Here is a 26,282-nt window from a genome sequence, read left to right on the forward strand (position 1 = left end):
TTTAATGACTCGAGACTCGACTCGGACTCGTGACAAAAGACTCCAGACTTGACTCAGACTCCAGTGATAAAGACTTCAGACTTGACTCGGACTCCAGCTTAAAGACTCGTGAACATCTCTGATACAAATGCATCACTTCACTTCAGAAGGCCATTATTAGCATACTCGTTGTTTCCCATTCACTGCCATTATAATTTTCATTTTAAAGTGAACTAATCCTTTAATTCTACTGCAATTATGATATATACTGCAATTATTATAATAATGATAACCAAACTATCTTGGTTTGGCATTATAGCAGTCAGTCTTGAATTTCTGGCACTTCTCAAGCAATTACAGGAACATATCCACTTTACAATTTTCCACATTATGTCAGAGGCCATCAAACCCAATCTAACTTGTGGCTGGGCAATCTTCCGTCAGACAACTTCCCAGTCTCTCGCTAAAAAAACCTGCCGGCCGAAGGGAAATGATGCAATGCAGCCTTAGCAGACACCTAGAGCGGGGTCATGTCCCTCACCTTCCATACTACAGAGATGCACTGCGGTAACTCACTCGATCCTAATGACATTACCAGAGCGGTTTGGGCCATGCTGTGTGCCTCTGACATTTAAATTGACTTTGTAAATTGCATCGGGGTGATGCGGAATGAGACGAGCTATGGGCAGTATTGACTTCTCTGCAGCCGAGGAAGCTTCATTAAAAATCTCACAGACCGCATGGACAGATTCTTATGTGCTGTTCCCATCACACAAGGAGATCACAGACACTATGGTCACCACTTATTACATTGTGTAATCAAACATAGGCAAAACTGCAAATGCTTCATATACAGAGGCTAGCAATTATTATTCTTTTCTCTTTCTCTTAGCTTCTTTCCCCAGATTGTCCGCCACAAGCATGGAAAGTCACAGTAAGTGCTGATTTATAGATGCTATTATTTTACACATCCAAAGGATACTTGTAATGGCCACTATTAGTCAATTATAGGTGTGTTTTAATGGCCTGATGTGATTAAGCTGAATTCTCGGCTGTGCGCTGAGGTCTATGAAGAAGCGACGGCAGCCGCCGCAGTGTAATAACAGAGCAGCAGCCGGAGGGCTAGGTTTGACTGCGCCTGCACCGAGAGCAAAATGCCATAAAAACAGCAGTTTACCAGCAGGGCCATGTGTAAACATTCATTCTCCTTAACTCACACACATACATATACATTCAAAGAGACACACGCAGTGTGATTGAGAGCAGCAATCTTTATCTGCTCTCTGTTTTTCACTTCTCAGAATCTAAATTTATGAGCAGCTATGCACAAACCTGGAGGCATTGTAAGTGTGGTGTGTTTGGGAAAATCCTAATATTTACTTGTGTGTATATCTGCAGGATAAGCTATTACTAGGGTTTGTGTCACTCCCAATGGAAGACAATAACAAAGTATTTTAACTGTTTATAAGTACATTTATAAAGATATATAAGTCATCTTATACTTACAGTAGGTCCTCTGAGGTAATTTTCAATATAATATAATATAATATAATATAATATAATATAATATAATATAATATAATATAATATAATATAATATAATATAATATAATATAATATGTAAGCAATAAGGTATGAGAGGCTTTGCTGTATCGTGAATAAGTCACATGCTGAAGGGCGTTGTCAGGCATGACACAAAGCGGATTGCCGGCAATCGCTTCAGCCGTCACTTATTCGCGATACAGCACTAGCCTCGAGTACCTTATTGCTTTTATAAAACGGATACCATACAATACAAATATTAAAGCCAAAAATATGTATCAATGAAACTTTCATGAAGTAAACTTTCACTAAAAGCCTTCCTTCCACCAGAAAAATAGTCCCTGGCTGTGAACAGCAACAGAAGTTACATTAATACGCCATTAGATGGCGGCAAAGACTGTGTAATAAATTTTGTGTCATTTCATATGATTATCCTTTATATGCTTGTGGTTACACTTTTAGAAGTGTTTGAGTATGCACTCTTTGAGTAGAAGGCCGTATTTAGATATTTATTTCTGGCTCTTTGCCAGGGCCCGAACAAAGACCATATATGTGTGTCAAATGTATGAGTTTTGTATAGCAGGGGATGTGAGTGTCACGTGACAGGTGGAATGATACTCTGTAAGTCACGTGCCTAAATATGGGAAGAGAACAGAGCTTTCAGCCTTGAAAGCCAAAGATATAATAGAGAGTGGGAGACTTTATTTTGAGTCTCACACTCTTCAGTGCTTTTGTGCTTCTGTTTGGCTGTCTGACCTTTCTTGCAAGAAATGAAAGTTTTGAAAGACATTTCTAACGAGTTTGTCTCTTATGCAGTAAGAGTCAGTTTTGATTTTGCCACAACACTGTGTTTACGAGTGTGTCAGTCAATAGCGAAGACTTTGACATTGAAAAGACTGAATTATTGTGAACACAGAACAAGACGCAACCAACAAATGCTTTGACTAGCCTTGTCAGTCACGGGAAAACCCCTTAATTGTTAAAAGGACAAGATAATACATTAGACATTTAAACAGATTTTTTATAATGAACATAGGACTGACCTAAAGGATAATGCTAAATCTGAATAAACTCGCTCACTCGATCTCTTTCTCACAATACTCTTCTATATAATACAGTAACCTTAAATGAACAATATCAATTGAGAACATACAGTTTACGTTGCTAGTGTAATGATACACAAAACCATTGAGTGAAGCAGTCATAGCCATGTTTTATCGTGAATCAGAATCAAGGACAGGAACTAACTGTTTTATAATATAATATAATATAATATAATATAATATAATATAATATAATATAATATAATATAATATAATATAATATAATATAATATAATATAATATAATATAATATAATAATGAATATGTTACAGATCCCTTGTTTCCCTGGACTCCATTTCCCAGAATCCTCCTGTTCTCCACACCTGCACTCACTTCCCTCGTCTGCTCCTCATCGTCACTCATCACCTGCACCTGGACTCTATTGTCAGCACTCCCCATATATTGCACTCACTCCCTTCACTCCTCGTCCGTTCTCTGTTTTGTTAAGGTGTCTGTCTGTTGTTCATTGCCATTGTTTGAAGTAAAGTCTCTATTATCGTGGAAATCCGTATCTGCCTCATCTCTCTACCAGCCACCCGTAACAGAAGAACGGACCTAAACCGACCGGATTTTCCACGAAAAAAAAATGGAGACTTTCCCCAGCTCCCTGGATCCAGCTCCTCCATCGCCTCTCACCCTAACAGCCAGCGAACGCATTATCGGGCTCCTGCAGGTAGGACGTTCGCTGGAGAGGTATGTGGAGGAGTTCGTTGAGCTTGCTTACTTGTCTAACTGGCCCGACGCTCAGTTGATCTCCCTGTTTTTGGATGGATTGGATGACGACACTATCCGTTTTGATGAACCTGTTTTTTGTTTCTCCTTAAGCGAAACTATCAATTTAATTTTGTGGTTGAATGGCTCCAAATTCTTAGTGAAAGAGGTTCAGGATCAGTGTTGTCGTCCGGTCCATCCAGAAACACGGTTGGCCGGGCCAGTCAGTCAACCTCCGGCTTCCTCCGCATACCGCTCCAGCGAACTCCCTGCCTGCCCCAGGCTGGACCCATATTCCGCTACTGGGCCCAGTAAGCGGAGGAGGAGGAAGAAAGCGGCCCCAATGTCTCCAGAGCCCGCTCCAGTATCTCCAGAGCCCGCTCCAGTATCTCCAGAGCCCGCTCCAGTATCTCCAGAGCCCGCTCCAGTATCTCCAGAGCCCGCTCCAGTATCTCCAGAGCCCGCTCCAGTATTTCCAGAGCCAGCCCCAGTATCTCCAGAGCCAGCTCCAGTATCTCCAGAGCCAGCTCCAGTATCTCCAGAGCCAGCTCCAGTATCTCCAGAGCCAGCTCCAGTATCTCCAGAGCCAGCTCCAGTCCCCACAGAGCCAGCTCCAGTGCCTGTGGGGATTTTAATTGTATTTGAGGGGATGAAATGGCCCTCAACCCCAGTCTCCGCCGAGCCAAGTTCTCCAGTCTCCGCCGAGCCAAGTTCTCCAGTCTCCGCCGAGCCAAGTTCTCCAGTCTCCGCCGAGCCAAGTTCTCCAGTCTCCTCCGAGCCAAGTTCTCCAGTCTCCTCCGAGCCAAGTTCTCCAGTCTCCTCCGAGCCAAGTTCTCCAGTCTCCTCCGAGCCAAGTTCTCCAGTCTCCGCCGCCGAGCAAAGTTCTCCAGTCTCCGCCTCCGAGCCAAGTTCTCCAGTCTCCGCCTCCGAGCCAAGTTCTCCAGTCTCCGCCTCCGAGCCAAGTTCTCCAGTCTCCGCCTCCGAGCCAAGTTCTCCAGTCTCCGCCTCCGAGCCAAGTTCTCCAGTCTCCGCCGCCGAGCAAAGTTCTCCAGTCTCCGCCGCCGAGCAAAGTTCTCCAGTCTCCGCCGCCGAGCAAAGTTCTCCAGTCTCCGCCGCCTACGAGCCCTCAGCTCCAGCCGCCGCCGCCGAGCCCTCAGCTCCAGCCGCCGCCGCCGAGCCGGCCGCTCCAGCCGCCGCCGCCGAGCCTGCCGCTCCAGCCGCCGCCGCCGAGCCTGCCGCTCAGCCGCCGCCGCCGAGCCAGCCGCTCCAGCCGCCGCCGCCGAGCCTGCCGCTCCAGCCGCCGCCGCCGAGCCTGCCGCTCCAGCCGCCGCCGCCGAGCCAGCCGCTCCTAGTATGGTCTCTGTGATTGAACTCTCCAGCCCAAAGACTGTTTTCCCTCCCTGCCGCCCTCTCCCGCCTCCTCCAAGTCATGTCTATACTGCACCTCCACCACAAGCCCTCGCCCAGATCTCCACCTCGGACCTCTGGGCGATTACCTTCACCCCGGCTCCAACCTCCCTCTGCTCCACCGTTGCCCATCAGTCCTCCAGCTTCACCAGTCTCCATCCTGCCTCCACTCACACCTTGGTCATTCATCAGCCTGCCCTCCCCTCTGGACTTCACTCCTCCGTCTCCGCTCCGTCACTCCGTCCCTCGGATTCAGTTGGCCTCCTCACTCCCCCGGTGTTCGTTTTGTTGGCTGTCCTTCTGCTTTCACTCGCGGCCTTCTGGAGCCCCGGCTGCGCTTCGGTCGGCAGAGCCTTCGGTTCCGCCATCACCCGCCAGTCCTTCAGCGACGCCTGGGCTCAACGCCTCGAAGGCTTCGGCTCCTGACCCGCCATGGCTGCCCGCTGCACCTGACCCGCCATGGCTGCCCGCTGCACCTGACCCGCCATGTATGCCCGCTGCATGTCTGCCCGCTGCACCTGACCCGCCATGGCTGCCCGCTGCACCTGACCCGCCATGGCTGCCCACGGCTCCTGACCCCCCATGGCTGCCCACGGCTCCTGACCCGCCATGGCTGCCCACGGCTCCTGACCCCCCATGGCTGCCCACGGCTCCTGACCCGCCATGGTTTTTGGACCTGCCCTGGAGACCTCCACTCCAGTTTACTCCTTCCCCTGCTCCGGTTTGAGGTCTCCAGGGCGCCCGCCCCCCTCCCGGTTGTTACATCTACGGCGCGAGGACGCGCCTACCGGGAGGGGGAGGTACTGTTACAGATCCCTTGTTTCCCTGGACTCCATTTCCCAGAATCCTCCTGTTCTCCACACCTGCACTCACTTCCCTCGTCTGCTCCTCATCGTCACTCATCACCTGCACCTGGACTCTATTGTCAGCACTCCCCATATATTGCACTCACTCCCTTCACTCCTCGTCCGTTCTCTGTTTTGTTAAGGTGTCTGTCTGTTGTTCATTGCCATTGTTTGAAGTAAAGTCTCTATTATCGTGGAAATCCGTATCTGCCTCATCTCTCTACCAGCCACCCGTAACAGAATACTGCCCACATTGAAAAGAATACATTATTTTATGTATGCATTATTAAATTATATTTTCAAATATATGTATAGTAAATACATGTAAATAAAGCAAGCATTAAAATATACAATATTTAATTTTTTTTCACTATGAATGATAACTAAGACAAGCTGTTGCCAGTTGCATATAAAAGAGAGCGTGAGTCAATTCTGTGATATGAGAGACGTGAAAGTAGCGCCAGTTTCAGTTACCTGCACAAACGGTCTGAAATACAGTATAATTATGACAGCTGAATGCTGTGGTTAACAAATCAGAATTAAGTATTACAGAGAACTGTGTAATAAGCTAATTTTAATGTCCTCTTAAATATCCCTGATTGACAGTCACTGGCTGACTGACGACTCATAATAATGTCAGACTGAGCTCAAACCCATCTTATGTTCAAATGAAACATTGGTACTTTAGCTCAAGTGCAATCTGTGTACCTCATCCACCACTCGTAACTCATCCTAAAGCGGGGACGCAAGCAAACAGGTAGCGCACACTCATACACACAATGCTTCAAAGATCTAGCTATGACAATACTGGACGAAAACACTTGAATGATGAGCAAAATGAGAAAAAGAGGGACGTTAAGTGCTCATTAAAGTATCTACAGGGTGAGACAGACAGTGGGAACTCAGCACTCTATGTGTTGCCGGAATCTGAGAGGGAGATAATTGGCCATTATGACAGTGGACGGCATGTCATTACCTTTTCATTAGCTGGCCTCCTCTCTTCCCAGGATTGCCCTGCACTACTGAGCAAGAAAAAGACGCCATTAACGTAATGTGGAATTAAGAGAGGCGAAGAAGAGCAGGACGGATAGGGCACGCACATACAGACACACACACTCTACTTGCATACCCATCATTCTCTCCTTAAATGGAGCTGAGAGCGCGAGAGCAGAGTGACACCAATTTAAAATCTGCAGCGATCAAATGAGGAGAGAGATGGAGAAGACACGTGTGTGGGTGTATTTGTGTATTCATATCAGTGTATATGTGTGTACATGTTTTCACACAGACACTCTTACAAGCGCATCTCTCTTTGAAAATGCCATATGATGGAGTGAAACACAGAAGAACCCTTGGGAAATAGATAAAGAGGTGCACAATCAGGTAAAGTTATGAGTTTTATGTGAAGGTTCAAAGTCACGGTGTTCTAGTGTTGTCAAAACTGGTCTACGCAGACTTAGATCATATGTGTCAAGACAATTTCCAATACATTACTCACTAAAAGCATTTCTACACCTCTTGGAACCGATTTTCCAGAAGATGCAATGAAATATGGGGCTCTGTTACATAATGAACACTCGTTCACAACACAGGTACTTGTCATTTAGCAAACACGCTTTATCTAAACTGACTTACTGTACACTAATTGCAAGGAACATCCCACTACGGCAAACTAGGGTTGAAGACCTTGTTGAAAAGCACAACAGTACGAGGAATTCAACTCTCATTTCAGTCAATTCATGGCTCATTGCTACAGATCAAACCATAATTTTATATATATATATATATATATATATATATATATATATATATATATATATATATATATATATATATATATATATATAGGGCCTGTTTACACCTGGCCACTTCATGCGTTTTCTCAGATCGCATAGCTATCCGATCGTGAAAAGACCAGGTCTAAATGCCCTCCGAAACGCATATCGGATATTGGTGGCAATGGAGCTATGATCAACTTAAGCTTACGATGATTTTGGGAAACTCTGCCCAGGTCTAAATGCATCTGGTTGTTGAAACCACATATGTGACTTTAACTCTTCCCAAAAATACAAAAAAATCAACGTGTGAGAGCGTTATGGGCTAAATAACATGTTGTAGCCAGATATGACAGCGCCTGCAGCACACATCGCCACAGATGAGCAGCTGATATCTATTCAGCAAGACAATGCGCAAACTGCCGCAAATCAAAGTCTCAGGCGCTCAAAACACAATAATCTTCATTAAAGTCAGCATGAAATCAAAATGGACCCTATTTACTTTGTTAGTGCATATTACTAGTCTTCTAGTGAACAATTAATCCATGCAAGTTAATACACAGAAAAAAAAGTTGTTTGTCGCGGTAATCTTTAATCAAAATTCTGAAAAGCTACTTCCGGTCTGGAATGGCGTTCCTTCTCTGATGACGTCAGTTTGACGGCTTGGGTTGAAAACGCTTAAACAACTCCCCTCCAACCGTTAGTCCGCTGTGAGCGAGAGATGGAGAGGAGGACCACTAAAGAAAAACCCTGCCCTCTATTCAATATTCCGTTTCACTTGGAAATACGTCACAACACTGGAGAAATGTTGTTTGCAACTTCCGGTTCACGGGGACTTTAAAAGTAATGAGACTAAATGATCTTACCAGTGCTGTTGCTGTGCTCTCTCCTATTCTCCTGCGTCTTTGATTTTGAAATAAGCTGATGATCAATAAAATACAGTTCATATTTGTTGCTTTTGGAGAACTCCATGAAATCTGCATATAGCATGGGAACTGAAGATCGGATCTATATCCATTTTGCGGAGATACATTTATGTGACCATGTGTAAATGCAATCATTTTTATAAATCAGATTGCTATCTGATCAGAGAAAACACATGAAGTGACCAGGTGTAAACAGGCCTACATATATATATATATATATATATATATATATATATAGATATATATATATATATATATATATATATATATATACACACTCACCTAAAGGATTATTAGGAACACCATACTAATACTGTGTTTGACCCCATTTCGCCTTCAGAACTGCCTTAATTCTACGTGGCATTGATTCAACAAGGTGCTGAAAGCATTCTTTAGAAATGTTGGCCCATATTGATAGGATAGCATCTTGCAGTTGATGAAGATTTGTGGGATGCACATCCAGAGCACGAAGCTCCCGTTCCACCACATCTCAAAGATGCTCTATTGGGTTGAGATCTGGTGACTGTGGGGGCCATTTTGGTACAGTGAACTCATTGTCATGTTCAAGAAACCAATTTGAAATTATTCGAGTTTTGTGACATGGTGCATTATCCTGCTGGAAGTAGCCATCAGAGGATGGGTACATGGTGGTCATAAAGGGATGGACATGGTCAGAAACAATGCTCAGGTAGGCTGTGGCATTTAATAGATGCCCAATTGGCACTAAGGGGCCTTAAGTGTGCCAAGAAAACATCCCCCACACCATTACACCACCACCACCAGCCTGCACAGTGGTAACAAGGCATGATGGATCCATGTTCTCATTCTGTTTACACCAAATTCTGACTCTACCATCTGAATGTCTCAACAGAAAGCGAGACTCATCAGACCAGGCAACATTTTTCCAGTCTTCAACTGTCCAATTTTGGTGAGCTTGTGCAAATTGTAGCCTCTTTTTCCTATTTATAGTGGAGATGAGTGGTACCCGTTGGGGTCTTCTGCTGTTGTAGCCCATCCGCCTCAAGGTTGTGTGTGTTGTGGCTTCACAAATGCTTTGCTGCATACCTCGGTTGTAACGAGTGGTTATTTCAGTCAAAGTTGCTCTATCATCTTGAATCAGTCGGCCCATTCTCCTCTGACCTCTAGCATCAACAAGGCATTTTCACCCACAGGACTGCCGCATACTGGATGTTTTTCCCTTTTCACACCATTCTTTTTAAACCCTAGAAATGGTTGCGCGTGAAAATCCCAGTAACTGAGGAGATTGTGAAATACTCAGACCGGCCCGTCTGGCACCAACAACTATGCCACGCTCAAAATTGCTTAAATCACCTTTCTTTCCCATTCTGACATTCAGTTTGGAGTTCAGGAGATTGTCTTGACCAGGACCACACCCCTAAATGCATTGAAGCAACTGCCATGTGATTGGTTGATTAGATAACTGCATTAATGAGAAATTGAACAGGCGTTCCTAACAATCCTTTAGGTGGAGTGTATATATAACCTAGTTCTGGCATGAAACTCGATGGCCATGCTCCTTAACTCATCTGGTAACGATCACATCATTATCTACTACTTAGCACAGCTGATTGGTTGCTGTTGCATTAGCGGCCAGTGAGCTGCGGCTAAACATTAAAACAAATACCATGCTTTTACAAACCCTCCACCTTCCCCAGCTCCACCTGTATAAATCTGCTTCTGGGGTTAATTCATGTTTGTTACATGTGCAGCAGCATGTCTTACATGTCTGTGAATGTACTGGCAGTAGCAAATCTCAGTACTTGCTCTGCAGCAGCAGCATAGCAGATCTATTCTGCCAAGACCAAATACATTAACATTGTCACATCCATTACCATGCTAATCTCTATTACCATACCAATCTCTCTGAGTGTTGTCATAACAGAAATATATGTATGGGTTTTTGGTTAAATGCCTGAAATAAGGTCTGTGGTGAACACAAGCTCAAGACACTTTCACGTTTTATACTATGACATACTATGACTAAGGGTGTACTCACACTAGGCTCTCTGAACCGTGCCCGAGCGCGTTTGACCCCCAAAGCCTGGTTTGTTTGAAAAGTGATCGCTCCGTCCCTGGCCCGCTTGGAAGTGGTGGGCCAGAGCGTGGTTTGGTTGGGCTCAAGCACAGTACACATGCAGTGTGAGCGCTAACCGTGCTGGCAGATCAGCTGATATATCATGATAATTAGCAAGAGTTGCTAATGTAGCATCTAGGTTTTCTATCTCTAGTCAGATCTCTACCCACATCCTGTTCACACATTCCTTGGAACATCTCCCTAAACATCTTTATAAATAACCCTTTTAATAGATGCAATTGATTGGTTTTTGTCATGACAAGGGGAGACATGGTGTGCTGGTGGAATAAACAAAATCAGTAGAGCTCATTGTGTTCAGTAAATCGTATGACTGCGAGGAGCATCATTAGGTTGTTCTGAATTAATGGGTGCTGGTGAAGATGCTTATTGGGGGACTAGATTAGACTGGAGTCCACACAGTCAAATTATAACCCGATTATAGATTCAGTTTGGACAGGAAGTGTGCAGCAAAGGCTCAGAGCTGAGAGACGTACGGCTGCATTTAATTGGTCCCTAATGCAAACCGACTTTAGGAAATGAAGAAAAGGAAGGATGTGTGAAAGAGACAAGGGAAAAGAAAGGGAGACAGAAAAGAGAGAGGTCTCCAAACTAGAAGAAAACAACAAAAAGAAGCCAGGGGGAAGAGTGCTGGTGAGCATGATTCTTCTGTAATGTCTTCTGCTGTAGCTCCCCTCAATCGATTCTTCCAGTCTATTACTTTCAACTCACTCTCACTTGCTCTATCCCTTTTTCTCTTTCTCTTCATTCTTATGTCCTTTGCTTTTCTTTTATAAAGATCACAATCAGTGTGGTTGTTTTGGATGAATTGTCTGAGAGAAAAAACGAGAAGAGCAAGACAAAGGGATGACACAGAGAACAGCAGATGCACTGCAAGAACTTACAGATTCAATTGCATGTTTTGTGAAGATTCTCGAAACATCATTCTGCTTAACAAGTGCGGTACTGTTCGAAGATGTTGATAACTTAAATTTATGAATAAGATTGAGAAGTTCATCAAAGAACCGGTCTTCGATTCTGACTCTGGAAATTGAGATCCGGAAGAGGGTTGGAGGACAAAAAGGGACTAAGGTGGTTTATTACTAAGATTACAAAACCACTACAAATCTGGAGGTGTGTCAACAGCCAGTGGGAATTTTGATTCAGCGATTGTTTCATTTTTTAAATGATTATTTCATTCATCAAAATGATTCATTCAATTCCATTCATTAATTTATTTGGTGACTATGTAGGTTATATTAACACACCAGTATGCATTGGCCAATGAGTGTATCATATTTGAGTATTATGATACTGAATCCCTCAAAAGATTATTTCATTTTTCCACTGTCTGGGGTTCATTTCTTGGATATTTGGACAAGTTAGCTGCTCAGCCGGCCTCTAGTGACTTTTCCAAGGTTAAACACATCCCTTCTGGGGACCTTGACTGTTATGCTGCTTTTTACTATTGCACTATGCACTACTGTTGTATTCTTGATTATTGGACTAAGTATTTATTATTATTATTATTATTTCTTTGTGTGTGTGTAGTCCAAGCATTTGTTCTGTGTTTAACCTTGAAAAAACCTTAAAATAAAAAAGTAAAAAGGTATTTTTCATTAACATTCATGACTGAAAGAGCACTAATTTAAAATACAAAGATTTTAATAGAAAAAATCAATATCTTTTTTTTTTTTAATGTCTGGTGTAAATTATACTCCATTTTGCACTGTTTATTGCAAGATCACCTCCCTTTTTTCTTAAAATGGTCATGAACTGCATTGTTTTATTGCTTTATAATGATTCCTGTGGTGCACTTATAATGTTAGTATGATTTTTTACACCAAAATATGTCCTAATTTAGAAATAAAAGGCATTTTTCTTACCCTGATTTTAGCCCTCTGATTTGAATGCCCTGTTTGAAGAGGTGTGTCTGCTGTAAGACTTCTGTGTAAAAGCCCACTGCTGTGATTGGCTAACATCTTTGCATATGGAAATAGCTGTGGAATAGTGGAATCTAGTCATTGCAACTCAATGTCTGCACACTAACAAATTCTTTCATCATAACTAACAATGCAAACACAATGTAAACAAGACATTTTTTTTCTTATAACAGAAGTTTTTCCAGAACTCAGAAAAAACTTTGATTGACAGCTCCAGCGACTGTAAAGGGAGCGTTCATTGATTGATTCTATATATAATTTAATCGCATTTTAAATAACAGATTATTTTCATCTTACTAAGAGAAACAATGTGAAGTTGGTTGTTTAGTCACTGGTTTGATTTACTAAGAACATCTGACTGTATATGAATCATTACATATCAGAAATCACTGGTCATAGTTCAGTGTTTTTCGTCTTTTGTCGCACTACTGCGTAATAAAGAGGCACATTCCACAACGAATCTGGGCTTGGATACAATAAAAGCTGTTTTTGGAAGGAAGTTTTGAGTTCTGAAACTTACAGAATATTATTGTCAAAAGCTCAAGGAAAATGGGATTTATCAGTTCATCACCCCTTTAAGAATTGTGAAAAATACTCTAGAATCGACGGTGAATCATTAATCTATTTAAATAAATACAAATTGATATACATGCATGGAACCAACTGGGATCATGAAAGGTTAAAACAAATGCAATCTCTGTCCGCATACAGACAGACTGTGAGCATGACAGGTGAACAGACCATCGGTCAAAATGGCCTCAAGTGATGCAGGTGTGCTGTTTAGAAATTTAAAGAGTAATCTAAACACGAAGGTCTCTTCCCACATTCGGCTTCCTTTGAAGCATGCTACTGATGAAACCCTCTCCCTATTGTGCTCACACTGACTCAGACCTCTTACCAATCTGACAGCTGTGCAGAACAGAGTGAGCTACTACCGATGGCTATTTGACATGGAAGGCAACCTCATCACTCAGTAGTAAAAACTCTTATAAAATATGCATGTTGAGCATTGCAGTGATACAGCCAGGTAGCCTGGGTATACCACTCAAAGAGCAGACTGCTGGCATAAAGAGGGGAATTTTATTCTATATATTTAAAAATGATAATAATAATAAACTACTTCTTCTTAACACAACATCCTAAAAACCCAGCACTCATGGGATAAGACACTGAAAAACAAGACATGAGATGACAGTCATATGTATACAAATAAGTATTTTTTTGGTGATAAAAATATTTAAACAAAATTGGTGACAGAAATAGTGCAAAATAATAATTTTTATATTCATACCTTATGATATTTATACCTTATGAAATACATTTTATTAAAAATATATAGTTTCATTTTATATATTTTTTATTATTCTTTCTTTCTCTCGCTCAATTAAGGTAGAAAACTTTTTTTATCCGATAAGAACAATCCATCAACTACGCTGGAACAAATTTACCAAATAAATTGAATGATGCTCAACAAAAACTCACATGACTTTGCATCAACAGAGGATGTTGTTGGATAACTGGACTAACCAACAGACCAATTTCTGCACAGCACCTCAAATGTTGGTTTGGTTATTCTGAAATGCATGAGCCTGCCATCAAACTAGTTGGGAATGATTACCTCCCAGTACTGTCTCACACAATTCTCAAAAACCAGGTATCCGCCTCCAAACACAAGATAAAATGACAGCCTTTATTGTGTTTTGTTGCATTTTTCCTTCCCCTCGCTGCCTTAATAATACACATCCAAACATAGACCCACAGTGGGGCTCTAAAGCTCACTGCATAAACATTGGTTTGTGTTATGACCTTTGACCTGCACTGTCCAAACGATGCTGTAGAAGTGCACTCAACCCAGTGATCATCACCAAATTCCTTAGAGTACTTATATGAATAGATACAATAAATCTGAACCACACACATAACACACTTACTATACATATGAAGCATGATTAGGCAGCATTCATGTTGTTTCATGGATGGTGAGATTGCAATCACTTGTGTCATTCTTGTTGCAGAATGGGAGAGAGAGAGAGAGATAAGAGGAATTGTGGGTAACGACTAGTGGGGAGGGTGGATTTTTTTTTCTTCCAATGTCATCCTGTACCTATAATTTCTATCATTGTATTTTATTGTCATTTTTATGAGTTAAAGTGGCATTTTAAAAGTTTTCAATTTCTTGGCATTGCAGGAAAACACTCATATCCTGTTGACGCGTGTGCAGTCAGGTAACACGGGGAACAAAGATTATGATGGTGGTCTCTTAGCATTAGCATGCACATTCCCAATTTCACTTCTGAATGAATAGTAATTTGCTCTCATTTGCATGTAAATCGCAGAACGGAATGGAATTATATGAGGGAGCGGAAGGAACAGCTATAGCGGGAGACCGCACATTTTCTCGACGAGAGAGACCCTGGCAGGCTTCGTCTCACCTCTCTTTCGCTAATTGGAAAATAAAAGACTGCGCTGACCTCGGGCGCATCGGCCACAGTGAGCCACACTGTCTCAACATCGTCATTTTCATTTGTTAAAGCCAGATTATTATACTGCAGCCATCCGGTGTCTCGACGTGTGACCATGAAGTATTTCTTTTCTATTCGCCAGGGTTGTCTCTCCCACAGGTCACAAGTGTGTGAGAAAGAGCCGAGGGCAGGACAGAGGGGAAATGTGAAGAGTGAACAGAAAGTTTTAGAAAGTGGAATATTAAAGTATAAAATGTGTGTAGAGAGATGGATGGGAGGAAAGAAAGTGAGACCTCGAGAGAGAGAAAGAGTGTGTGTACGTATAGTATCAGAGAGGGATAGAGTGATAGTAAGGTGCAGGAACAAGTATATGTGATTTCAACCACTTAGCCCTGTTGAATCACACACTAGGTGTGTAGCATTTAGGGGACTCTCTGCACTGTAGGAAGCTGTGCTAATCGCTAACTGCTAAAGGTGCTAAAGCTCAGGAGTCTCAAAACTACTGAGGCTCATTGACAGTTTCACTATACACCTATAAAGGTGTGTTTGACAAAAAGTGACACAAAAATCAAAACAGGACAGACATTAATGCAGCACTGGATCACCGTACAGTTCCTCGATGTAGAAACATCTAAACTCGACAGAACAAAACGACAACTATGGTAATGTTTTATACAGAAAAAAGTTCAAATCTAATGTGAGCAGACAGTAATAAGAGATTAGTTTAGTAAAATATATATCTACATACAAAAGGCATGTACATTTTCTAATTTAGTTTTTTTTTAATCAATACATTTACTTCTTTATTAAATTTAAATGAATCGATTCTGATATTTTCCGTATGATCGCGATTCTCTCTCGAATCGATTCTGAGCTTAGTTTTCAACAGCAGATGGCACTGCGTGCTTCAGAAACAGCCGTACGTACACACACCGCTTGAACATTCTATAAGATAATCATTCATAGAATTTGAAATGTTTGAAGCGAATTACAAGGGTGTTTGCAATGGGCTGGTTACATTAATCTTGTTTTATAAAAGCATTCTGAGGTGCAAATATATTCTCAGACTCAGCCGAATGCACAAATACTCTTCTTCGTGAGCATTTGAGCAAAAATATCCTAGAGCGCCATCTGCTGTTAAAAAAATAAGTTCAGAAATTGAATTGCATTTGGAAAATATCAGAATCGATCCATGAATCGCGATGCATCGATATATTGTCCCAGCCCTAATGGTCGATATAAAATTGTACACTAATTTTTTAAACACTAAAATCTAAAATTGATCATAACATTATAATGTACAATATCAAAACATATTTATTCTGAGATTCCCTAAAGATTACATTTAACAATGTTTAACATTAAAAGATTAACTTTAAAATAATTAGAGGTAATCCTCTAATCTAAAAACAGAGGAAAAGAGAATGCAGAATTAAAAATCCAGTCACCAATGTTTATATCGTATGGTAGTAATAAATTAAAATAAATAAATAAAAACAACCAATATATTGTACTCCCCAGCTAGCCCAGAAAACAGCTCATTCAATCATACTGAAAAGTGCAACACAAAAGGATATTTCTTAATAGGCTGCTGAAGTCCGAGCAAATTTCCAAAGAAGAAAGAGAGAAAAAAATGCAGTGTGCAAAGAGCATATTCTCAAATGAGTTAGAGAAGACAATACGCTTCCGAGGAACATTTGCCATTCCACAGTGGGAGGCAACCCGAAATCTAATGCGGACGATATTTTAAACCCACACAGAAGTTAAAAGGGCTGTAAAGAAAATTAACTACTTTTCATTGAGAGGAAAAACAGTGTGTGAGAGAGAAAATGCCTGTTTCTGGCTTGCTCTGCGCTGTGAGTGTGAGTGTTTTTCACAAAACACCTGGTTTGTGCAGCTTTCCAGCTCTTTTACAGGCAGTGAGTCACAGAGGCGTGAAGCACCAGCAGATTTTTACACCGACACTGCTGACCATACATCAACATGCAGACGCAGCGAGCCCTTCACTGTACATGGCGTGTGTGTGTGTGTGTGTGTGTGTATGAGAGAGAGAGAGAGAGAGAGAGAGTAAAAAATACATGCACATAGGAACGTGGTGCTCCTCCATTGGTCATGGTACACAGACCACATCCTATGAGTGGCCTCAAGAACATGTGTATGAAATGAGAAAGAAGACAGAATCATATTATATAGTGACACATTCATTATTTAAAGGAAGGCTATAGTTTTAATGAAATTCAAGATTATATGTGAATATTAGATCATAATGGTACAGTTGTGCTCATAAGTAGTTGTGCTGCAAAATATTGTGCATTATTAAGCATTGTATTTTTGTTTGTTTTTTTTTGTTTTGTTTTTTTGCACTGTGCTGCAGAATCCACATACTGTAACTGATATTTAAGTATATTCAACTGTCAATAGAACAAATGTCCTGTTCAAAATTTAACATTTTTAATAATTTGTTGTCTCTTTTTGTGATGTGACGTCGTGTATGAGCCTTATTTGTCCTGAGTGGCAAAGCTGGACCTCAATATCACTGAGCTAGTGTGCAGAGCACACTGGGAAAACCAAAGAACTTACAGTACCTGGAGGCTTTCTGTCAAGAACAGTGGGCAGATTCACTGCACATATATACAAAGGACTTGAGCACAAGAACCACAAAAGGCCATTTTTGTGAAAATTCGAATAACATCTTGCAGACTCTTATGAGTAGAATTGTATATATTATGGGTGTATTCAGGTTTGACATGAGAGTGTGAAATGTTTGAGAAAAATATTCTTACAGGGTGCGTCTGACTGCCAAGGTCCCTCAGATAAACAAACATCTAACCAACATTCAACCAGCTTCTTACAAATGCAAAACAGCACTTAAACAGCATAAAAACAGCATCTAATAGCAAAAACCAGCAGCTAACCAATATAAACCTGCATTTAACCAGCATAAATCAGGATAGAGAAGCATGGAAATTCATTCTATTCTAAACTGCTCTTGTCAGTCAGGAAGGCCATTTCTAAAGCATTAAAGTAACCCCATGTTCACCCACTGTAAGCTTCAGTAAAAATGCCACTGATAGTTTCACATTTCAAAGACAATACATAAGATTCATGCACAAATCAAAAAAGGGACAAACTAGTTTTGCTTGCTCATGTCAGTGCCTGTCTCACTGTGATCAATCCTACCCACAGGCCAATCAGAACTCAGTGCAGCCAATGCAACCTCTGAGATTAAATTGCATTATATTTTATTACAGACAACCTCTTACATCTCTGTCAATGTTGCAATTGATTATTAAAACATGAAATATTCATATTTGGGAGCGGTATCGATTTACATCAAAGAGACTTGTCGGATCATTTTTCAAAAACAATGACCAATAGCAGACATCTGTCATAGTGGGGTAATGAGGGGAGAATACATTAAACTAGTTTACATTTGTGTGATTACTGCATAGAGGTTGATGCTATCCATCAAACAGTCATTATAGTGCACGTGTGTTTGTGTGAGTGCCTGTTAATTTGTCATTATTGCATTGCCAACTGAAAAAAAAACATGAATCAGCAAGATTTTGGTTGGGTCAGAATGCAGCAGAATACAAAAGATGCTTTTAAAGTACTGGATGATATTTTAAAGGTGCCGAAGAACATGTTTTCAAAAGATGTAATATAAGTCTTAAGTGTCCCCTGAATGTGTCTGTGAAGTTTCAGCTCAAAATTCCCCATAGTTTTTTTTTTTTTTTAATAAATTTTTTTAACTGCCTATCATTATAAATGCGCCGATTCAGTGTGTGTGGCTCCTTTAAATCTCGTGCTCCACGCCCCAAAAGAGATCGCATTTGCCTTAAACACCATAAACAAAGCTAATATAACCCTCAAAATGGATCTTTACAAAGTGTTCGTCATGCAACATGTCTAATCGTGTAAGTATAGTATTTATTTGGATGTTTACATTTGATTCTGAATGAGTTTGATAGTGCTCCGTGGCTAAAGCTAACATTAAACACTGTTGGAGAGATTTATAAAGAATGAAATTGCGTTTATGAATTATACAGACTGCAAGTGTTTAAAAAATGAAAATAACGACAGTCTTGTCTCCGTGAATACAGTAAGAAACAATGGTAACTTTAACCACATTAAATAGTACATTAGCAACATGCTAATGAAACATTTAGAAAGACAATTTACAAACATCACTAAAAATATCATGTTATCATGGATCATGTCAGTTATTATTGCTCCATCTGCCATTTTTCGCTATTGTTCTTGCTTGCTTACCTAGTCTGATGATTCAGCTGTGCACATCCAGACGTTAATACTGCCTGCCCTTGTCTAATGCATTAAACATGGGCTGGCATATGCAAATATTGGGGGCGTACACCCCGACTGTTACGTAACAGTCGGTGTTATGTTGAGATTCGCCTGTTCCTCGGAGGTCGTTTAAACAAATGAGATTTTTATAAGAAGGAGGAAACAATAGAGTTTGAGACTCACTGTATTTCATTTCCATGTACTGAACTCTTGTCATTCAACTATGCCAAGGTCAATTCAATTTTTGAATCTAGGGCACCTTTAAATCATCCTCTTTTTGTTCCTTCTGCAACCTCAGTTTACATCCTAACTAACTGTCTATTGGCTCTGCACTTAGTCCTTCCTGACAGACAGTTCAAGGTTCTTCATTTGGAGAAAAAAATTAAAAATAGAAAGGCCACTACAGGAAGAGGAAGTAGGGAGCATTCAGGAGAAAATAAAATTATGTGGAGGATAGTCCAGAACATTTACATTACTTGGAGAGGTCTGTGCACATGCTGAAAAGGTACATAGAGTTAGGGCAGAGGAAGAGAAAGGAAAGCACTCATTCTCAAGAGTTCACGGTTAATGGTGTGAGTTATGCATTTGTGGTGAAACCTAGGGTCAGTGGAGAAAGGACAGCAATCTCAAAGTCTCTTCATTCAGCACTCTCTCAAAAGCACTCTGAGGAGACACAAATGAAGATGGAGAAATGGAAAACAAGGCCACTTGGGAAAAGGAACTGTGGTGCCAAGAAAACTGAGTGGCAATACTTTCAGAGCTCTACAAATATCCATATGGCTTAATGAAACAGCAAGGCAAGGTAATGTTTTTGAGATGGCCACATTTTATGCTTTCACAGGACATTTGCTATTTTGGCCCATCAGCCTCCCACAACCCAAGAGGGTAATGGTGTTATTGGTAAGCATCCAGGGTCCAAAATTACCATTAAGCCATAATGTTTTGTTGTTGTTGTTAAATAATGGCATTATTTGGCCGTTTTTCCTTCAGTAATAGTGACAAGCAATCAGGACAATTCAGTGCTCTGGCCAAAATAAGAATTTGCCGCCCCTACATTCAAATTTTTAAGAGAAAAAAAAGCCAATTTATCATATTGACCCCTACTGTTGACTTAAGACCGGTGTAATGAATTAAAACAGTTGATTCACCATTTAAAAGAGGAAGTTTCTTTCACAGAGAAGTTTCTTGCTTTGGCTGCTGCAGTTATCTAGGAGTAATCCAATTTGGTGCTCAATCTGACCATTTGTAAAGACCCACACCCTTTAGTTACTGTTGCTATGTCCGACAAGTCATGCCACTCTCACACCACATATCATGTTCTCACAGAGTGAAAAATACATTGTGGAGCAAAGAGGACACTGACAATGTGTCAACAGATATGACAGTGCAAGTTACATTTGATATGAAACAAAGTCTCAAATTTTGTCATTTTTAAAGAAATTTAAACAATAAATACCGTTTTGTGGCTCTTTAATGTGTCGTGACACTGAGAAATTGCTGTAGCGCCTCAGTTCAAGAACCAGACATCTCTTCCTACTAGTTAATTTATAGCATCAAATAAACATGAATGAACATCAGAAGGAATGTTGTTTCAACCATGGAAAAATGTCAGTACACACCATTTTTCAAGTTGAAGTCCACCAACATCAATCTACTAATGCTGCCTTGACACGCTCTCGGAATTATCGTAAGTACGAGTTTCCTAGGTAAAAATTGCACATGAAGGGCCTCTCATTTCGAAACTTGAATGCGATAACCTCATAATCACGACTTCAGAAGTGGGAATTATCAAATTTCCGATACTTCATGGGAAGGCAGTATATCTCCCCTGACTGCTTTGTCTGCTATAACGGCGGATTCGGCGTTATGATTGGTTAGATCACCTGTCAATCAAACTCCCGGCGAGGACATTGTCAATCGTGCTTGCCATGGTGTGGCGCCCTCTAGTGGTCTGGCACCCTGGGCAATTGCCCAGCGCTTCCGCCGGCCCTGCAAGCAGTGCAACATTGTGTCACCTGAGATGAGCAAGTTTCTGTCTCTCTTTGAAACTGCAATGGATCTAAAAGCATGAAGATCATTATCAGTACATCATTACTTTGTTCCTCAAATTTACGTTTGGTGGCTTAATGTGAGGAATATTCCACATATGTGTCACCACATGGAGTCCGGAAGAAAAAAAAAAAAACTTCAGGCATCCAATATAAACATCAGATGGAAAATTTTCAGCTGAAGTAAAAGCTGTTAGAAGAAATACAAGATGTTTTCTATATAGTTTCAATGTGTTCGATTTTAAGTGTTCACATCACTTACGTCAATGCCAGCCAAACTATCGTATTTACAATTTGATAAAACATGTTGTGGTTCAATTTAACGGCCAATCTTTACTCATATTTGTCACTTTGTGAGGGTTTATTTTGGACCTTTTATCTAAAATGATAAAAATCCAATTGTGCTCACAACAACTTGTTTAAGGACCCACATTCAAATACACCTGCATTGTCTGACAGTATAAAGTTTAGGATAAACATCACCAAAAATAAAACATCTAATGCCACCCCCAAGCACTCACAAGGACATGATGCAAGCGAACACAAAAATCTCCAAACTCAGCCTCCCCAAGGATCTACCCCCGCTGCCCTCTTGTTATTGAAAATGTATGTGGTTACGAAGATCCTCCCTCCTTTTGACAAATTTATGAGTGTTTGAAAGATTAAACATGACCTTTGTTGAGGTTTACCGGCAAATGCTGCACATACAGACTTTACAGCAAATCGCAAACCTCTGAGGGAAATTACACAAACACCTGTTCACACTTATGCATAAACATGGCACAAGCTTCTTATCCTTGTATTGAAAATCCCAAGCCACCGGGAAAGGGTTGGCATTCCATCTTACACCTATGACAAACGACAAGAGGATTCCATCATCCTAACAAGCATCTTCTGATCCAGCTCCATTCCCAGTCCCTGAGGATGAGCAGACCTGGCCCTTTCCACTCACTCGCTCTCATAAATACTCTCCTCCAACCAGGTTCATGACAAGCTCTCACAACATGACAGGCTCAGAACATTTCTCCGGGGACATCAGTGATGCATTCTGGGAAACGTATGCCTTGCTGTTACAGTACAAGATACTTGTGGACACCGCAATGCATCAACGTTAACAGATATCCCGAGTAATGTTCCATTGCTCGTAGTCAATCATGTGATGCGCGACACACAAAAAGCAAACAAAAGAATCAACATTGCAGATTCGAATCGCGGTTCTCCTTCATATCTGCACAGATGTCAAAAAGCATACTGTGAGAGTCTGCCTAACGATATGAGACGATAAATTAAACATTGCTTATGTTCAGACGGAACACGCTGCCTTTATTCATAACTCATGCCATCAGAGAACCTCTCTGGAGACTTTAAAAGCTACTCGAACTCATTACCATATGTGCTTCTATCACTGAATCAGGCACAGTTACATCTCCATCTATTGCCGCCCAGGGCTACATTTCCGTTCTGTGTCTCACATCAACTTTATTAAAAAAAAAAAAACACAATACATTAAAGGAAAATGACATTTAACGCTCTGACCACAGGCAATGTGGCAAACGCTGTAATAGTTTGGGTTTGTTTATGGTTTTCAATAACAGCTTCTTTCTGACAGGTACGGCGCATTTCTGAGCGCCGATGTGAAACAATAGATGATGTGAGCGCTTGAGGCCGTGTAAGTGAACATGACAGATGATTGGATATTTTAATGACACGATTTCATTTGCATATTAATGAATTCTCTCAATGAACCAACAAAGCGATATCTCCGAGAGGAACAGATATATCTTATGCAATGCTGGTGAGGAGAACTCATTAATTATGAATGTAAGGCCGGTTCAAGCTGATTTCCATAGTTTAAGGAAAGAAGGAGGATCAAATCCTAAGGGCTAATTTGCTAATAGACTTGCAAATAGTTTATCATAAGGGACGATAAAATCAGGAGGTCAGATAGCAAACATCAGACGACTTTAAGATACACAGTGAGAAAGTACATTATGTATTGATCAAATTACAACACTTGAAAAGCCTTATCTTCAGGATTTAACACTTTAAATGCACCACATCTTATCACATATCAAACAAACCAGGATATAAATGGATGATGTATGAACTCATAGGAATAAACCCTGGGAGAAAACGGCTAAGACAATTTCTCAGCCAGCCTATATGAACGGATACACAAAACGGATCTCAGAAGTGGCCCTTAGGGGTGCCTCAGGTAATAGCAGCACTCCTGACTGATGACAAGACTATCAACCTCAAATTGTCCAATCCATAGCATCAGCTTTCTTTTAAGTGTATCACTTGAAATTTCAGATGCCACACGTAGGATCTCTTTATTCGGAAGGGCAAAAAAAAAAAAAAAAAACACACTGGCAATTAATGAAATGCTAATTGGACACTTGTTTATAAACATTCAATTAATCAATCCTAGTTGAACATCTTAATGATAGTTATTGTACTGTGTCTTGGTGCCCTGTCCACCTCTTCGCTAAGCATCAATGACTCTTAACATAAGATAATTGTTGCCTTGCTTCTGCTTTCGCTTCAAAAAACATGCAACATTAATCTTTGATAAAAGTACCAAACAGTATTTATCATTTAAAAAGGAAATCTATAGCTAGGACACCGATTTGCTTTTCATTCACACATTACACTAAAATGTAAATGCTAAAGAAAAAAAACGGTAGCTTTCGCCAGAAGCTCACCATTTTTAAAAAATACACTGACAACGTGACAGGCATTTTGGTGCTTGTATGGTATATTTTACAGTCCATATAGAGCTAAAATATCACATGAGTAAAATTATACTTTTCATTAACCATATAAAACACGTAGACAGCGCACAGTGTTACTCACATAAAACAGCATCAAAGTAACACATATGATATGACACTAAAATAATGCAATAACCATGACCTAAACAACATAAAACATAACAAAACGCCTTTTTAGTTGTATAAAATTTTACAGTAAAACTATTTAAACTGCAGCGTACTTAAATACGCACTTAAGCAGCTTGTAATTTAAGCAATAATACGTAAACTGTTAATTAAAGTGTTATGCGCTTATCAATCAAGAACAGGACTGGTGAAGAACAAGCGCGCAGAATCAGATGGAAAGGCGCCTTTCATGCCTGTTGCGCTGCGCATCTCATGGCACGCACGCTTGGTATTCGCACTCCAATAAACAAGCTTCATTCAAACCGAAATGATGAGAAGGTTTCCAGACTGCTGATATCATTTCATATTTTTACAGAGATTTACAAAATGCATCGCGCGCAAATTTCCCTGTGCTTCGGCACTTGATTTTACAGTCGCTTATGCCTATTCAAGCGTTTGGCACAGTGATGAGACTGAAGCGCATTACTTTTACATGCGTGTAGGTAGTTTTACGTAAATTAGCATATTTGAAGCCTATTTGAAACTGGAACAGTCGTGTCTCGCATTTAAAAAAAAAAACTTATATACAGTCATTATAGAGCATCACACAGTGCAGATGTATTCATACAACGATGCTTCAGAGTCCACGAACTCTCCAGGACAGCTAAATGCGGGGCTATAAAAGTATATCGTTAGGCTTTCGTAAACAGTTGAGTTCTCTTACCTCTAGCCATCGCATAGGGCAGCAGGAGAACCAGGACCGCGAGGAAGCCAAAGCAGGAGTATCGTCCCTTCTTCCCAAAGCGTCCCATCATCACTGCGCTTCTCTCCTGCGTCCCCAACTAAACCGGGGAGCCGCTCGCATGTGCCGCTCTCATGCATGTGCCGTGCGTTCCCGTGGCTTCAGTAACAGGTCCCTCCCGTAGCGATAAACCCGAAGTTCTGCGTGAATCTCTCTCATCCGCGCGCTGAGTGAGTGTCTCGCGCATCCGTGAGACTGGAATAATGAAGCCGGTACGCGCTGGCCAATAGCGGAGGGTGATTGAGGGCGGAGGGAGCGCAGCGGCTGTCCTTCACCCTGCTGCTCGGATGCGCTGCGAAGTGACCAGATGTGCCTGAGTAAGAGATGATACATGAGCATACATGTCAGATGTCGGGTAAATTCGAGATGACATATGAACAGCTGGTTGTGTTACACTGATTTCATCATAGATCGTGTCGGGCTTCTGGGGGCCACTGAGATGAGAGCAACGCTGCACACCAGAGCAGTGGCGGCGCGTCTCTCGTAATCTGTGTGGAAGAAGAATGGATGTTTAATTAAGCATGAATAGACACGTGAGCGAGAGTGTTGTCGTACTCAAGTCTATAAACAAGTAATTGATATCTATAGTAAATTACTTCAGTCAATAATTACCCAGCTCGTATATTTTGTTTCCACCAATGAAAAATGTTTTAAATAGCCTCAGTGCTGGTCCTACACTTCTGGGGGGTAAACTTTTGTGAAGGGGCCCTTGTCGGATTTTTGGTTTGTCAAGACTAAATAAAAAATATAATCGTTTAAAAAATGCATACCTTCTTCGCTCTTGGCACATTTTCTTTTCTCTTTCCTTCGGACTTGTTATGGAAGCCATACAGCCATATGTCAAGATGCATGTCATTATCTGCCACACTGCATTATGTCAGAGTCCAAAACATTTATTAAATAAATATAAATCATTACGTAGGCTATTATAAAAAATAAATCACATGCTAAAGTAGAATCTGCATTTATATTTTGCACATGCAGTCAAATCGATTAATCGTGATTAATCAACATCTGACATCTAACACATACAGATATATACGTACATATTATAAATTTACAAACTTTTATGTGATATGATTGCAATTAATTGATGTGAGAGCAATAAAAAATATGTTTTTTTTGTTTTGTTTTTGTTTTTTGTGTACACTCTAAGCAAAAATGGTTATTTGGCTCGTAATCATAGGGGAACCTTTTTAAGTGCTATATAGCACCTTTGTCATATGGTGCTATGTAGAACCACAAGAGGTGCCATATAGCACCAGCATTGGTTCTCGTTTAAAGAACTGTACAGAGGCTTAACAGCTTCTTTGTATGGCAGTGGTGCTATCCCCGCTAGAAATTTTACATTCCCAGAACATTCTCAGAACGTCCCCACTGGTATTAAGGACATTGTCTAGTAACGTTCCCAGTATACGTTCAGAGACAGTCATGATGTGGAGTTCTTTTAATGTTTGGGGGAT

The 26,282-nt window shown here is 40.9% G+C and overlaps 1 protein-coding gene across 1 annotated transcript in view; it reads right to left on the bottom strand.

Annotated features, from left to right (window-relative positions):
• Window positions 1–24,832, bottom strand: part of unc5da (unc-5 netrin receptor Da) — a 249,931-nt gene extending 225,099 nt beyond the window's left edge. The window contains exon 1 of the mRNA XM_067375867.1: window positions 24,742–24,832. Within this exon, the coding sequence (XP_067231968.1) occupies window positions 24,742–24,832 (91 nt within the window). The remainder of the gene's footprint in view (window positions 1–24,741) is intronic.
• Between the last annotated feature and the right edge of the window lie 1,450 nt (window positions 24,833–26,282).

Source organism: Chanodichthys erythropterus, chromosome 22 (assembly GCF_024489055.1).
Source record: "Chanodichthys erythropterus isolate Z2021 chromosome 22, ASM2448905v1, whole genome shotgun sequence".
NCBI classification, from domain to species: Eukaryota; Metazoa; Chordata; class Actinopteri; order Cypriniformes; family Xenocyprididae; genus Chanodichthys; species Chanodichthys erythropterus.